Consider the following 17,291-nt stretch of genomic DNA (forward strand, 5'->3'; position numbering starts at 1 on the left):
AACCTATTCTCATAAGGCCTGCTCCCCAATCCAGGCAACATCCTTGTAAATGTACTCTGCACCCGTTCTATAGTTTCCATGTCCTTCCTGTAGTGAGGTGACCAGAATTGAGCACAGTACTCCAAGTGGTGTCTGACCAGGGTCTTATGCGGCTGCAACATTACCTCTCGGCTCTTAAACTCAATCCCACGATTGATGAAGGCCAATAAACCGTATGCCTTCTTAACCACAGAGTCAACTTCCGTAGCAGCTTTGAGTAACCTATGGACTCGGACCCCATGATCCCTCTGATCCTCCACACTGCCAAGAGTCTTACCATTAATTCTATATTCTGGCATCATATTTGACTTACCAGAATGAACCACCTCACACTTAACTGAGTTGAACCCCATCTGCCACTTCTCAACCCAGTTTTGCATCCTATCAATGTCCCGTTGTAACCTCTGACAGCCCTCCACACTATCCACAACACCCTCAACCTTTGTGTCATCAGCAAATTTACTAACCCATCCCTCCACTTCCTCATCCAGGTCACTTATAAAAATCACTGTGTTGGGGTCCCAAAACAAATCCCCAAGGCACACCACTGGACACCGGCCTCCACGGAGAATATGAGCCGTCTGCAACTACTCTTTGCCTTCTGTGGGAAAGCCAGTTCTAGATCCACAAAACAATCTTCCCTTGGATCCCATGCCTCCTTACTTTCTCAATAATGTGATCAGTAATTGTGTTACTGATAAACATTGGGGATTTGTACCGTCTGCTGTCTCTCTGTGTCCTTCACATTTCCGCCTCTCTCTCATCTCCAGGTTGCACAATATCAGTCTCACAGATTCTGGTGCCGAGAATCTTGTCTCCGTTCTCAATAAACTCCCATCACTGACGGCGCTGGACCTGAATGCAAACTTCCTCCATGTTGAATCTGTCCCCGCTCTCCGCCGCCTCATACTGACCCACCCGAGTCTGACGTGGATCCAGTGAGTGTTTGTGTTCATGTTCAATGTGATAAAGTATCAGGGGATCCGCGGGGTTTCTGCTGATATTTGTCTGTGAGTGTTGTAGAATGATGAACTCCAGTCCCCTCTCACTGACACTGCTATTTATTTCATTTTTATTCATCTATCTCTTTCAGCATGTGGAACAATCATGCAACTGGCGGGAGGGAGGAACTGGAGTCTCTGCAGAAACTCAGACCCGGAGTGAGAGTGCAATATTAGATCTGAATATGTGAACATCCGCGCCCACGGGATGGGGACGTTTTGGCCGATTTCCCGTCCTCCCCTTTAATGTTCACGCTCCGGGTTTAATTCCAAATGGTTCTAAAGGAACACGCTCCAGCAGAGCGCTCTCTGACTCAGAAGTTGTCCTGCAGTGACGTCCTTCTGCCTCCTGTATGGTGCAGCTGCTTCTGCCGTTTATCTGGGTCCGAGATCTTCCCCAAGTAGGACCCCGTGGAATTACATAGAAAGAGAACGGTGGTGGGGGGGGGGGGGGGGAGGCTCAGTCTGGGACATCGGTGTCCCGGGGTGGGATTATTCGGGGAGAGAATCCTTCTGCTCACTTTGCTGAGGACGGTGCATTCGGCAGTCTGGCTGATAAAATGATGTTAACTCGACAAATATCTCGGCGGTAACCCTCGATCTGCAGCGATATCGGACATGGCCCTGAAATGTGATTTTATAATTATCCGCGATGCAGAGTGACGCTGAGAAACGGGACTGATTATTCAACGTGTCATTCGTTGTCGCCGGTCAGTTAATTGTGTGTGACTCTGGGTGAGTCGGAAGCAGGTTATTTATTCCCGCACCGTCAGCAGCTCACACATTGTTTAATTTACATTTGTCATGATGAAATCAATAAATCTGTAACTTCCTGTCTTGGTGTCGGACTTGAGTCTCATTTGAGGTTTCTGCTGCCCCCTACACCCTGTGCAATCAACAGTGGGTCGGAGCTCCTCACACTGACACAGTAGCGTCTCAGCTCCAGACTGAGGGAGGTCGGACTGCGAAAGTCTGGGTGCCCAGGATCTCATCTCCACCCAACCCACTTCCTGGCTAACTGACCCTCTCCTGCCCCTCGCAGACAGTTAAAATTGACGTGATTCCACACTGTCAACGATTAATATCAGACGTGAGTCCACTGAGGTCCCAAGTACGGGAGGGATGGGGGATGGAACATCGGCGTTAAACACGGAGTAAAGCTCCCTCCACACCGTCCCATCGCACACTCCCGGTGTCAGACACAGAGTGAATCTCCCTCCGCACCGTCCCATCACGCACTCCCGGTGTCAGACACAGAGTGAATCTCCCTCCGCACCGTCCCATCACGCACTCCCGGGGTCAGACACAGAGTGAATCTCCCTCCGCACCGTCCCATCACACACTCCCGGGGTCAGACACAGAGTGAATCTCCCTCCACACTGTCCCATCACACACGCCCGGGGTCAGACACAGAGTGGAGCTGTGCTGACTGAGCTGGGAGAGATCGAGGCAAAACTACTGGATAAAGTTCGTGGAATACTTTGGAGGTGGCTCTAAAAGTCTCTTGGACAACTGAGTGAGTGACGGCGTTGGTGTGGAAGCTCGGTGTGGAGTTTTACTGCCGGTTTGGACTGGGTTTCTCGGCGGCTGCTAACTGCGTAGCTCCCAGCTGCGGCCGCTGGCAGCTCGCCAGGAAGCCGGTTCGCTCCATTGACATCGGGGCAACGTTCCTCCTCCTTTATCTCCCTGATTTTCGTCCGGTGTCAGAGCCGGAGCATCTGAAAGGACGTTTCGACCTCTCCCGGCCTGGGTTTCTGCAAGTCCGACGGAGCCTTTCCTGGCGCCGAGCCAGCGAGGAACTGTCGACTGCAAACTTTCCCGGTCAGTTATTGGATTCGTTCCAGGACTTCTAACCGACACCGCTGTAAAATTCGCGGACTAGAAACAGCTCCAGCATGCCGGACCGGTCTCCAGGGAGTCGCGGGCCTGCGGGGAGTTACGCAAGGGCGGCTGCCTCCCCGGCCTCGGACAACGCCCTGTTTCGGTCGGTGAAGGTGGAACGCGGGGTACAGTGTATTTTGCGCCCGGGAATGACACTAGAAAAATGTGCGGAGGCCATGGTGGACCTTGTGGGGAAAGGCGGCATTTTGGCCACCGAAAAGGAGCTCGGAAAGGCGGTGTTCTATCTGGCGAATGAAGAGCTAGTGCACCGGGCCCTAAGCAGGGGACTCACGGTAGACAACATCTTTTTACCGATGTAGCTGGTGACGGCCCCCACGCAACGTATCGTGCTTGGGCATGTTAAGCCTTTCATTCCGAATGAGGACCTGCTTCCCCCACTGGCCCGTTTAGGGTAAGTAAGGTCGGAGATCACTGCCATCCGACACAAATTTAAGAGACGCACCCTCCGCACTGTAATCTCTTTCCGGCGTCAGGTATTCATGCAGCTGGAAAGAGAGGACGATGTTGAGGGCCGGTTTACTGTCTGGCACGAGGGAGTAGATTATCAGGTGTACTGGAGCTCCGAGAGCCCACGGTGCCATGCTTGCAGGGAGGTGGGGCACTTTCGGAGGGACTGTCCTACCACCCGGAAACCGAGGGACCCCACTTCGGGCACCAGTGCCCCAGCTACCTCTGCCCCTGATCCTACTCCTGCGCGTGCACCTGCGCCTGCATCTGACCCTGCCCCCGCCCCTGATCCTACCCCGACCCCTCACCCTGCCCCTAACCCTGTCCCTACTCGTATGGTTGGGTCGGTCCCTGCTCCTCTCCCTGTGGTTCAGGTGGGGGACGGGGTGGAGTCTGTGCGGAGTAAGAAGGCAAAGAAGAAATCCAAACACACTTAGAAGTCGGCCTCTGAGGCCGCAGAGCTCACGCCCATTTGCCCTGAAGTGGAGCGTGGGGCTCGGGAGGTGCGCAAGCAGACGGGGAGATGGAAACAGAGAGCACCGCCCCATTGGTGAATCCTGCACCTGTCTGCTCCTCAGGCGTGAAGAGGAGAAGGGGATGTAGATGCGGGGGAGTCCCAGGAAGAGGTGGGAGTCCGGGCGGATGTTAGTTCGAAACCTGAGTCCCCAGATGTAGCCACCAGTCCTGGGGTAGCTGGTGTGGTTGTGCAAAAAGCTTGTGACAGCCCTGTTTGCACAAATGAGGCAGCCCTGGAGGCCTCCACCCAGGACTTACTAGTCAGCGCCTCCCTGGAGGCAGGTGAACCGAATAGTGTAAGAGGAGACGAGACAAAGCTCTCTCACTCTCAGCACCAGGCTGCTTGTGAATCCCTTGGACCAAAGGTGCCGGGTTCCCCTTTATACCTGCCCCCTGGGGAGGGCGATATTCTGTGCACGTCGACCCCAACAATAAGTGTCTTGCAGGGAGTCCCTGGGGATTGTCCCTCCACCGTCGCAAATGTGGATGAGGCTGATGCGACGGTGGAGCGGGCAGGTAAGAGCGAGGTACCCGCTGCGCAGTGTGGGTCACAAGCGCGGCCATCTATTGGAACATGCGGGGAGGCCGATGGGGATTCTGTCTGCAGTGAAGGGTTGGAGGGGGACTCCTTCGATAGTGAAACAATGGACATCCTCACCCCTCCTGAGAAATCCCCATTGATACCTGTAGAGGAAATTAAGCATATCATTCTCACCTCTGAGGGTGCCAAGCACCGGCCTCACCTAGCCTCGCTTCGCTGGCCCAGCATGCCGAGGCTGGTGAAGTCCCTGCGAGTCATCCTCAGACGGAAGGGAAAGGGGAAGAGGAATGCGGTGTCGGGGAACGGCAGACGGCAACTAAAATCTTTCCTGGATGACCTGGTAAGGGACATCAGAGGGAGAAGCAGCCTCCCTCCTACGGGGGATGGTGAGTCACAGGGTGGCGTTGGTACCGCTCGAGCCCGGAAAGCAAAAAGTATCCTTGCTTTCTTTCCGGACAGTGTGGTGGAGGGCGCCTCCGCTCTCACCGAAATGGACACAGCTGCTGAGGCCTAGTGTGCTCCCGCCATGAAGCTTACCATAGCTAGTCTCAATGTAAACGGCAGCAGGGGTCCTCTTCGCAGGCATAACAATCTCTCAGTTCTCAGAGATGGGCGGTATGCGGTGAGTTTCCTGCAGGAAACCCATACCATCCCTGGGGACGAGTCTGCTTGGCTCCTGGAGGGGCGGGGCGGGGTCTACATGAGCCACCTCAGCTCCAACTCTAGCGGGGTGGCGATCCTGTTGGCTCCGACCTTCCAGCCAGAAATCGAAAGGGTCCAAGACGTTGTGCCTGGCCGTCTGCTCCACCTGGCTGTGCGCTTGGATGGCGTACCATTGCACTTTATCAATGTGTACGCTCCGAGGTGCGGGGTGATGCAGACGCGCCTATTCTGTCAGCTGTCCACCCTGCTGAGCTCCATCGATCCTGGGGACTACGCCATCCTCGGGGGAGACTTCAACTGTACCCTCGAGGCGGAGGACCGCTCGGGCCTCCAACGCGACCCAGCATCGGCAAAAAAGTTAAAGGAGCTAGTCGGCTTCTTTGACTTGGTGGACAGCTGGCGGAATCTTCACCCCGACTCTAGCGCCTTCTCGAGAAGGTCTAGAGAGGGAGGTTCCAGGATAGACCACCAGTCTATCTGTCGGGCTTCTGTCTCCCGTGTGTCAGCGTCCTCCATGCGGCCAGTGTCGTGCTCGGATCATCACCTTGTGTGGATGGAATTTATTCCACTACACCCTCGGGTGGGATCCGGGTATTGGCATTTTAACAACCGGCTGCTGGAGGACAGCCGATTCCGGGATTCGTTCCGAGCGTTCTGGGTCTCCTGGAAGGAGAGGCGGAGAGAGTTCTGCTCCCTACGGCTGTGGAAAGCCCACATCCGGTTTTTGTGTCAGGAGTACACTAGGGGGTCGACAAAGAGGCGGGGCTCTGAGATTGAGCAGTTTGAGAGAGCATTGCTTGACCTGGAGTCCCGCCTCGGTCCGACCGCTGGAGACCAACAGCTGTGGCAGGAATACCAGGAGAAGAAGGACGCACTAAGGAACCTGCAGCTCCAGCGGTCCCGAGGTGCGTACGTGAGGTCACGGATCCAAATGCTGCAGGATTTGGACCATGGCACACCCTTCTTCTACTCGTTGGAGAAGTGGCGGGGAGTTCAAAAGCAGCTAGTGGAGTTGCTGGCTGCCGATGGCTCCTCCATCACGGACCCCGAAGGAATTAACAACGAAGTCCATTCATTCTATCGGTCCTTATTCTCGCCTGATCCGTCAAATGCGGAGGCGTGTAATGAGGCCTGGAAGGATTTGCCTAAGGTCAGCCCAGAGGACGCAGTGCGTCTGGATGCCCCCCTGACTCGGGAGGAGCTGTCCACTGCCCTTCCGCAACTCCGGAGGGGTAAGTCCCCTGGCTTAGAAGGACTGAGTGTTGAGTTTTATCGGGCTTTTTGGGATGTCCTGGGGGATGATTACAGCCTTGTTCTAGGGGAGAGCCTAGCCACCGGAAAAATGCCCCTCTCATGGCGAAGATCTGTTGTGGTCCTGCTGCCCAAGAAGGGAGACCTCCGCCTGCTAATGAACTGGCGGCCGGTCTCCCTCTTGTGCGCGGACTACAAGATCTTCGCCCGGGCAATGGCTAACCGTCTGGGTTCGGTAATTGGACAGGTGGTCCATCCTAACCAATCTTACACAGTCCCGGGCCGCTCCATCCTGGACAATGTCCACTTACTACGGGACCTGATCCACCTGCTCCAGGAGACTGGGTCCCCGGCAGCGTTTCTTTCTCTTGACCAGGCGAAGGCGTTTGACCGAGTGAACCACAGTTTCCTAGTGGGCACCCTGGAGGCTTTTGGGCTCGGACCACACTTTGTGGCCCGAGTTCGGCTCCTGTACTCTTCCGCAGAGTGCCTAGTTAAGATTAACGGATCATTGACAGGACCTATTCCCTTCCGAAGAGGAGTGCGTCAAGGGTGCCCCATGTCTGGTCAACTGAATGTGATCTGTGTCGAGCCATTCCTCAGCCTTCTTCGGCGAAGGCTGACAGGTCTGGTTCCGCGCGAACCGGACATGGAGGTCGTCCTCTCGGCCTACGCCGATGACGTACTCCTCATGATGACAGACCCCTGTGACCTGCGGAGGATGCGCGAGTGCCAAGATGTTTTCTCGGCGGCATCCTCCGCCAGGATCAACTGGGCGAAATGTTCCGGACTCTTAGTAGGCCAGTGGCAGGTGGACTCCCTGCCGGAGGAGATGAGAGCTTTTGAGTGGAGCACCAGACGTCTTCTCTATCTGGGAGTCTACCTGAGTCCTTCTGGGGAGACCTGGCTGGCGAACTGGCAGGACCTGGAGACAAAGGTCATGGCCCGGCTGGGGCACTGGTCAGGCCTTCTCAGGGTGCTTTCCTATCGAGGCAGGGTGATGGTCATAAACCAGCTGGTGGCCTCCATGTTGTGGTACCGGATGGTCACCTTGGCCCCCCCCTGCCCCTTTTGTCGCAAGAATGCAGATGAAGCTAGTGGACTTCTTCTGGGGTAACAGGAAACACTGGGTCTCTGCAGCGGTTCTGAGTCTCCCAGTAGGAGAGGGCGGACAGTCGCTGGTGTGTGTACGCACACGGCTGGCGGCTCTCCGCCTCAGGACTCTGCAGAGATTCCTGTACGCCGAGCACCCTCCCAGGTGGCACGTGTTGGCGACTTTCTTCCTCCGGAAGGGCCACTCTCTTCACGAAGATATGCAGCTACCACCGGCGGGCGTCAGCCGTGCTGCTTTGCAGAGGCTGCCCGGCTTCTATCAGGACCTACTGAGAGTCTGTAACATGGTTGCCTCAGGCCGGGAATCCCCTCCTCTGGCAGAGGGCGGGGTCCTGGCCGACCCCTGCCCTGCCTCAACGGATGTCGGTGCGGCTCAGGTGTGTGGATCGACTCAAGTTGAGCTGCTCGTCGGGCCCAGGCCCCGCAGCCTTACCCGAGAGACGAATCCACACAACTTGAGCCGTCTTTCATCGACACCCACAATCCCATTCAGGGATGCAGGCAGGAGGTACCTTTATGGGCTGCTGCTCCACACCCTCCACTTCCTAACATTTGTCCACCGTCCCGACACGTCATGGCGGTCGGTCTTTCCACCTGGAGGTGAGGGGGGTCCCCAATGGAAGTCCCTTTACAAGGGAGTCCTTCCCATGCACCTTGGGGATCTCGGTTGGAGGGTGCTGCATAAAGCGGTGCTTTGCAATAAGTTCTTTAGTTTGTACACGGATCTCCCAGCCGCGTGTCACTTCTGCGGGCTGGAGGAGACCGTGTACCATATGTACGTGGAGTGTGTGAGGCTGCAGCCCCTTTTCGCGTATTTGCGTGGGCTGCTTCTCGCCTTCTGGTTGCATTTCAGTCCCACCCTATTCATATATGGTCATCCAGTAAGGAGGGGGGCACAGAGGGATGAGGATGTCCTTGTCAACTTGCTCCTGGGGCTGGCGAAAATTGCCATCCGTGGCTCCTGGAAAAGGGTGCAGGAGGTTCTCCCCGGGCGGACTGCCTGGCTATGTTTAGGGGGTATGTTCGTGCCCGGGTGAATATTGAAAAGGAATACGCACAGTCCACGGCGACCGTAGAGATGTTCCGGGACCGTTGGGCTCCGCGGGGTGTAAATGCCATCATTGATGAGGATGGCAATATATTGGTTTAACATGTATTGTCTGTTTGTACTGTAGTAAATGTGTTAGTCACTGGTTTTGTAAAAATTTATAGCACCGACATTTGTAATAAAGAATTTTGTTTAAAAAAAAAGGGGTCAGACACAGAGTGAAGCTCCTTGCACATCGTCCCATCACACACTCCCGTGGTCAGACACAGAGTAAAGCTCCCTCCAAACAAAATCATCCATCACTCCCGGGATCAGACACAGCGAGGAGCTGTTCTGCTTCAGCAGGGAGAAATCGAGGAAAAACTGCTGTATTAAGTTCGTGAGATACTTTGGAGGTGGTTCGAAATGTCTCTTGGACATCTGAGTGAGAGGCTTGTTTAGTGTGGAAGCTTCGTTTGGAGTTTTTTTGCCAGTCTGGACTCGGTTTGTTGGCGGTTGCTAACTGCGTAGCACCCAGCTGCGGCCGCTGGCAATTCGCTGTGCAAACTTTTGCGTCCGGTTACTCTACTCACTCCAGGACTTTATAAACGGTACTGTCGCATATTTCTCGATTCGGACATAGTGCTAGCATGCCGGACCGGTACCCAGGGAGTTATGCAAAGCCGGTTTCCTCTCCAGCCGTGGAGAATACCCTGCTTCAGTCGGTGGAAGATGAAAGCGGGGTGCAATGTATTTTGCATCCTGGCGTTACTCTGGAACAATTTGCGGAAGTCATGGAGAACTTGGTTGGGAAAGGTGGTATTTTGGCCACCGAAAACGAGTTCGGGAAGGCAGTGTTTTATTTGAAGAATGAGAGTTGGTGCACCTGGCTCTCAGTAAGGTGATCACTGCGGAAAACATCTTTATGCAGATGGAGCTGGTGGCAGCTCCCACGCAACGAATCGTCTTCGGTCACTTCAAGCCTTTCTTCCCCAATGAGGACCTGCTTCTTGCACTAGCCCACTTGGGACAAGTAAGGTCGGAGATAAATGCCATCCGTCCCAAATTTAAGAGGCGCACCCTCCACATCGTAATCTCTTTCCAGCGTCAGGTATTCATGCAGCTGGAAAGGGAGGACGAAGTTGAGGGCCGGTTTACTGTCCGGAACGAGGGGGTAGATTATCAAGTGTACTGGATCTCCGAGCGCCCACGGTTCCATGCGTGCAGGGAGGTGGGCACTTTCGGAGGGACTGTCCAAACACCAGAAACCCGAGGGAGCCCACTTCGGGCACCAGTGCCCCAGCTACCTCTGCCTCGATCCGACTCCTGCGCGTGCACCTGCTCCTGCCCCTGATCCTGCCCCCGGCCCCTCACCCTGCCCCTACCCCTGTCCCTGCTCCTGCCCCTGCCTTTCAGGTGGGGGACGGGGTGGAGCCTGTGCGGGGCAAGAAGGCAACGAAGAAATCCAAACACCCTAAGAAGTCGGTGCCCGAGACCGCAGAGCTCACGCCCATTTGCCCTGAAGTGGAGCGTGAAGCACGGGGAAGTGCGCAGTTAGACGGGGCGATGGAAACAGAGAGCATCGCCCCATCAGTGAATCCTGCACCTGTGTGCTCCTCCGGCGTGAAGAGGAGAAGGGAATGTTCCCGCAAGAGGGCAGGAGATGTAGATGCGGGGGAGTCCCAGGAAGGGGTGGGAATCTGGGCAGATGTTGGTTCCAAACCTGAGTCCCCAGATGTAGCCACCAGTCCTGAGGTAGATGGTGTGGTTGTGCAGAAAGCTTCTGATAGCCCTGTTTGCACAAATGAGACAGCCCTGGAGCCCGCCACCCAGGACTTAGTAGTAAGTGCCTCCCTGGAAGCAAGTGTATCGAATAGTGTAAAGGGAGAGGAGACAAAGCCCTCTCATTCTCAGCATCAGGCTGCCTGTGAATCCCTTGGACCAAAGGTGCCGGGGTCCCCTTAATACTTGTCTCCTGGGTAGGATGATATTCTATGCACGCTGACCCATCAATTAATGGCTTGCAGGGAGTCCCTGGATACTATCCCTCCACTGTCGCAAATGTGGATGAGGCTGATGTGACGGTGGAGCGGGCAGGTAAGAGCGAGGTACCCGCTGCGCAGTGTGGGTCACAAGCGCGGCCATCTATTAGAACATGCGGGGAGGACGATGGGGAATCTATCTGCAGTGAAGAGTTGGAGGGGGACTCCTTCGATAGTGAGACAATGGACATCCTCACCCCTCCTGAGGAATCCCCATTAATATCTGTGGAGGAAATTAAGCATTTCATTCTCACCTCTGAGGGTGCAAAGCATCGGCCACAACTAGCCTCGCTTCGCTGGTCCTGCATGCCGAGGCTGGTGAAGTCCCTGAGAGTCATCATCAGACGGAAGGGAAAGGGGAAGAGGAATGCGGTGTCGGGGAACGACAGACGGCAACTGAAATCTTTCCTGGATGACCTGGTAAGGGACATCAGAGGGAGAAGCAGCATCGCTCCTACGGGGGATGGTGGGTCACAGGGTGTCGCTGGTACCGCTGGAGCCCGGAAAGCAAAAAGTATCCTTGCTTTCTTTCGGGACAGTGTGGTGGAAGGCGCCTCCGCTCTCACCGGGATGGGCACAGCTGCTGAGGCCTAGTGTGCTCCCGACATGAAACTTACCAGAGCTAGTCTCAATGTAAACGGCAGCAGGGGTCCTCTTCGCAGACATAACAATCTCTCAGTCCTCAGGGATGAGAGATATGCGGTGAGTTTCCTGCATGAAACCCATGCCATCCCTGGGGACGTATCCGCTTGGCTCCTGGAGTGACAGGGCGGGGTCTCAGTGAGCCACCTCAGCTCCAGCTCTCGCGGGGTGGCGATCCTGTTGGCCCCGACCTTCCATTCGGAAATCGTAAGAGTCCAAGATGCTGTGCCCGGTCGTCTGCTCCACCTGGCTGTGCGCCTGGATGGTGTACCATTGCATTTTATCAATGTGTACGCTCCGAGGCGCGGTGTGATGCAGACCCGCCTATTCTGTCAGCTGTCCGCTCGGCTGAGCTCCATCGATCCTGGGGACTGCGTCATCCTCGGGGGGGGGGGGGGGGAATTAGAACATAGAACATAGAATAGTCCAGCACAGTACAGGCCCTTCGGCCCGCAATGTTGTGCCGACCCTCAAGCCCTGCCTCCCATATAAACCCCCACCTTAAATTCCTCCATTTACCTGTCTAATAGTCTCTTAAACTTCACCAGTGTATCTGTCTCCACCACTGACTCAGGCAGTGCATTCCACGCACCAACCATTCTCCGAGTAAAAAACTTCCTCTAATATCCCCCTTGAACTTCCCACCCCTTACCTTAAAGCCATGTCCTCTTGTATTGAGTAGTGGTGCCCTGGGGAAGAGGCGCTGGCTATCCATTCTATCTATTCCTCTTATTATCTTGTACACCTCTATCATATCTCCCCTCATCCTCCCTCTTTCCAAAGAGTAAAGCCCTAGCTCCCGTAATCTCTGATCATAATGCATACTTTCTAAACCAGGCAGCATCCTGGTAAATCTCCTCTGTAGCCTTTCCAATGCTTCCACATCCTTCCTATAGTGAGGTGACCAGAAATGGAAACAGTACTCCAACTGTGGCCGAACCAGAGTTTTATAGAGCGGCATCATTACACCGCGACTCATAAACTCTATCCCTCGACTTATGAAAGCTCACACCCCATAAGCTTTCTTAACTGCCCTATCCATCTGTGAGGCAACGTTCAGGGATCTGTGGACATGTACCCCGAGATCCCTCTGCTCCTCCACACTACCAAGTATCCTGCCATTTACTTTGTACTCTGCATTGGAATTTGTCCTTCCAGACTGTACCACCTCAAACTTCTCCGGGTTGAACTCCATCTGCGACTTCTCAGCCCACTCCTGCATCATATCAATGTCTCTCTGCAACCTTTGACAATCCTCTGCACTATCTACAACACCACCAACCTTTGTGTCGTCTGCAAAACTGCCAACCCACCCTTCTACCCCCACATCCAGGTCGTTAATAAAAATCACGAAAAGTAGAGGTCCCAGAACAGATCCTTGTGGGACACCACTAGTCACAATCCTCCAATCTGAATGTACTCCCTCCACCACCACCCTCTGCCTTCTGCAGGCAAGCCTCTTCTGAATTCACCTGGCCAAACTTCCCTGGATCCCATGCCTTCTAACTTTTTGAATAAGCCTACCGTGTGGAACCTTGTCAAGTGCCTTACTAAAATCCACATAAATCACATCCAGTGCACTACCCTCATCTATATGCTTGGTCACCTCATGAAAGAACTCTATCAGGCTTGTTAGATACGATCTGCCCTTCAGAAATCCATGCTGACTGTCCCTGATCAGACCATGATTCTCATTCTCTAAATGCCTATAGATCCTATCTCTAAGAATCTTTTCCAACAGCTTTCCCACCACAGACGTAAGGCTCACTGGTCTATAATTACCCGGACTATCCCTACTACCTTTTTTGAATAAGGAGACAACATTCGCCTCCCTCCAATCCTCAGGTACCATTCCCGTGGACAACGAGGACATAAAGATCTTAGCCAGAGTCTCAGCAATCTCTTCCCTCGCCTCGTAGAGCAGCCTGGGGAAAATTCCATCAGGCCCCGGGGACTTATCTATCCTAATGTATTTTAACAACTCCAACACCTGCTCTCCTTTAATATCAACATGCTCCAGAACATCAACCTCACTCATATTGTCGTCACCATCATCAAGTTCCCTCTCATTGGTGAATACCGAAGAGAAGTATTCATTGAGGACCTCGCTCACTTCCACAGCCTCCAGGCACATCTTCCCACCTTTACCTCTAATCGGTCCTACCCTCACTCCTGTCATCCTTTTTTGCTTCACATAATTGAAGGATGCCTTGCGGTTTTCCTTTACCCTACTCGCCAAGGCCTTCTCATGCCCCCTTCTTGCTCTTCTCAGCCCCTTCTTAAGCTCCTTTTTTGCTTCCCTATATTCCTCAATAGACCCATCTGATCCGTTCTTCCTAAACCTCATGTATGCTGCCTTCTTCCACCTGACTAGATTTTCCACCTCACTTGTCACACATGGTTCCATCACCCTACCATTCTTTACCTTCTTCAGCGGGACAAATTTAATCCTAACATCCTGCAAGAGATCTCTAAACATCGACCACATGTCCATAGTACATTTCCCTGCAAAAACATCATCCCAATTCACACCCACAAGTTCTAGCCTTATAGCCTCATATTTAGCCTTTCCCCACTTGAAAATTTTCCTGTCCTCTCTGATTCTATCCTTTTCGATGATAATGCTAAAGGCCAGGGAGCGGTGGTCACTGTCCCCCAAATGCTCACCCACTGAGAGATCTGTGACCTGACCCAGTTCATTACTTATTACCAGATCTAGTATGGCATTACCCCCTGGTCGGTCTGTCCACATACTGCGACAGGAATCCGTCCTGGACACACTTAACAAACTCTGCCCCATCGAAACCCTTGGAACTAAGCAGGTGTCAATCAATATTAGGGAAGTTAAAGTCACCCATGATAACAACCCTGTTATTTTTGCACCTTTCCAAAAATTGCCTCCAAATCTGCTCCTCTGTATCTCTGCTGCTACCAGGGGGCCTATAGAATACCCCCAATAGAGTAACTGCTCCCTTCCTGTTCCTGACTTCCACCCATATTGACTCAAAAGAGGATCCTGTTACATTACCCACCCTTTCCGTAGCTGTAATAGTATCCCTGACCAGTAAAGACACCCCTCCTCCCCTTTTTCCGCCCTCTCTATCCCTTTTAAAGCACTGAAATCCAGTAATATTGAGAAGGCATTCCTGCCCTGGTGCCAGCCAAGTTTCTGTAATGGCCACTACATCATAATTCCATGTATGTATCCAAGCTCTCAGTTCATCACCTTTGTTCCTGATGCTTCTTGCATTGAGGTGCGCACATTTTAGCCCCTTCTACCTTACTGTCTTTACACCGTTTATTCTGCTTCTCTTTCCTCAAAGCCTCTCTGCATGTTAGATCTGGCTTTACTCCATGCGCTCCTTTCACTGCTCTATCGCTCCGGGTCCCATCCCCCTCGCAAATTAGTTTAACCCCTCCCGAACCATGCTAACAAACCTACCTGCAAGGATATTGCTCCCCCTCGAGTTCAGGTGCAACCCATCCAATCTGTACAGGTCCCACTTTCCCCAGAAGAGATCCCAATGATCTAAAAATCTAAAACCCTGCTCCCTGCACCAACTTCTCAGCCACGCATTCAACTGCCATCTCCTCCAATTCTTACCATCATTGTCATGTAGCACTGGCAGCAATCCTCAGAACACCACCCTTGAGGTCCTGTTCTTCAGCCTTCTGCCTAGTTCCCGAAACTCTCACTTCAGGACCTTATCCCTCTTCCTGCCTATGTCGTTGGTCCCAACATGTATCACGACTTCTGGTTGCTTTCCCTCTCGTACCAGGATGTCGTGCACCCGGTCAGAGACATCCCAGACCCTGGCACCCGAAGGTAACAAACCATGCGGGGTCCTTCTCACGTTCACAAAATCTCCTGTCTGCTCCCCTGACTATATCATCTCCAATGATGACAGCTCTCCTCTTCTCCGACCCACCCTTCTGCACCACAGGGTCAGACTCAGTGCCGGGGGCACTGGCACCGTCGCTCACACCTGGTCTGTCGTCCCCGCCAACAGTATCCAGGACGGTAAACTTATTATTCGGGGGAATGGCTACAGGGGTGCTCTGCACTACCTGTCTGGTCACCTTCGCTTTCATCCCTCTGACTGTCACCCCAACGACCTGCTTCCGACAGCCTAGGTGTGACTACCTCCCTGTAGCTCTCATCTTTGACTGCCTCATTCTCCCTTATGAGTCGAAGGTCATCCAGCTGCTGCTCCAGATACCGTACACGGTCTTCCAGATCGCCCAGCCGTATGCACCTCTGGCAGATGTGACTCTGCGGGAGAGGGGAGTTCCTCCAAGAATGCCACATCTCACATGAGATGCACATCACCGTTTCAGGAGACATTGTAAAAACTACCTGCGAGCTAGCTTGCCCTCCGCCTCTTCTCTTCGAAGCCTCTTGAGTCAAAGCCTCAAAGCTCCTCTCCTTCACTGGCCCACTTCAACTGTACCCTCGAGGTGGATGACCGCTCGGGCCTCCAACGCCACCCAGCATCGGCAAAAGAAGTTAAAGGAGCTAGTCGGGTCCTTTGACTTGGTGGACAGCTGGCGGAATCTTCACCCCGACTCTGGCGCCTTCTTGAGAAGATCTAGAGAGGGAGGTTCCCGGATAGACCGCCTGTATACCTCTCGGGCTTGCATCTCCCGCGTGTCGGCGTCCTCCATGCGGCCGGTGTCGTGCTCGGATCATCACCTTGTGTGGATGGAATTTATTCCTCTGTGCCCTTGGCTGGGATCCGGGTATTGGCATTTTAACAACCGGCTACTGGAGGATAGCCGTTTCCGGAATTCGTTCCGAGCGTTCTGGGTCACCTGGAGGGAGAGACGGAGAGAGCTCTGCTCCCTGCGGCTGTGGTGGGATGTGGGCAAAGCCCACATCCGGTTTTTTATGTCGGAAGTACAGTAGGGGGTCGACAAAGAGGCAGGTCTCTGAGGTTCAGCGGCTTGAGAGAGCGTTGCTTGGCCTGGAGTTCCGTCTTGGTCCGACACTGGAGACCAACAACTATGGCAGTAATACGAGGAGAAGAAGGACGCATTAAGGAATCTGCAGCTCCAGCAGTCCCGAGGTGCGTACGTGAGGTCACGGATCCAAATGCTGCAGGATTTGGACCGTGGCTCACCCTTCTTCTACTCGTTGGAGAAGTGGCTGGGAGTTCAAAAGCAGTTATTGGGGTTACTGGCTGCCGATGGCTCCTCCATCACGAACCCCAACGGAATTAACAAAGAAGTCCGTTCATTCTATCGGTCCTTATTTTCGCCGGATCCGTCAAAAGCAGGGGCATGCAATGAGGTCTGGAAAGATATGCCTAAGGTCAGCCCAGAGGACGCAGTGCGCCTGGACGCTCCCTTGACTCGGGAGGAGCTGTCCACTGGCCTTTGGCAACTCCGGAGGGGTAATTCCTCTGGCTTAGATGGACTGTGTGTAGAGATTTACCTGGCGTTGTAGGATGTCCTGGGGGTAGACTATACCCCTGTTCGAGGGGAGACCTTTGGCACCGGGGAAATACGTCTGTCATGGCGTACAGCTCTCGTGGTCATCCTGCCCAAGAAGAGAGACTTCCGCCTGCTAAAGAACTGGCGTCCGTTCTCTCTATTGTGCACAGACTACAAGATCCATTATGACCAATCTTACACAGTCCCGGTCCATTCAGGACAATGTCCATCTCGTCCGGACCTGATGAACCTGCTCCAGGAATCTGGGACCGCGGCAGCCTTTCTCTCTGTTGACTAGAAGACCGTTTGGCATCGCGGGGCATTAGCGCTGTCATGCACAGAAATGGAAAGATTTTCATTTAATGTCGTTTGTTTGCTAATTGTGTCTTATTTACTTTGTATATATTGTAGCATTGAATTTATAATAAAGACATTTTCTTAAATAAAGGTTGAGATGCCACAGAGATATGACACAGAGAGAAGCTCTCTCCGCACCGTCCCATCACACACTCGGGGGGGGGGGGGGTCCGACACAGAATCAAGCTCCTTCCACAGCGTCCCATGCCACACTCTTGAGTGAAAGATACAGAGAAGCTCCTTCCATACCGTCTCATGACACAGGGCCAGGTTCAGACACAGAGTGAAAGGTCCTCCGCATATTACCTTCCAAAGAC

The 17,291-nt window shown here is 53.6% G+C and overlaps 1 protein-coding gene across 1 annotated transcript in view; it reads left to right on the forward strand.

The window, feature by feature from the left end:
- LOC140208511 (NACHT, LRR and PYD domains-containing protein 3-like) overlaps positions 1-1,473 on the forward strand; it is a 48,930-nt gene extending 47,457 nt beyond the window's left edge. Inside the window, 2 exon segments of the mRNA XM_072277234.1 lie at positions 810-977; positions 1,133-1,473. Of these exon segments, the coding sequence (XP_072133335.1) occupies positions 810-977; positions 1,133-1,217 (253 nt within the window). The 3' untranslated portion in view covers positions 1,218-1,473.
- The last annotated feature ends 15,818 nt before the right edge of the window (positions 1,474-17,291 follow it).

Source organism: Mobula birostris, chromosome 13, assembly GCF_030028105.1.
Source record: "Mobula birostris isolate sMobBir1 chromosome 13, sMobBir1.hap1, whole genome shotgun sequence".
Lineage (NCBI taxonomy): Eukaryota > Metazoa > Chordata > Chondrichthyes > Myliobatiformes > Myliobatidae > Mobula > Mobula birostris.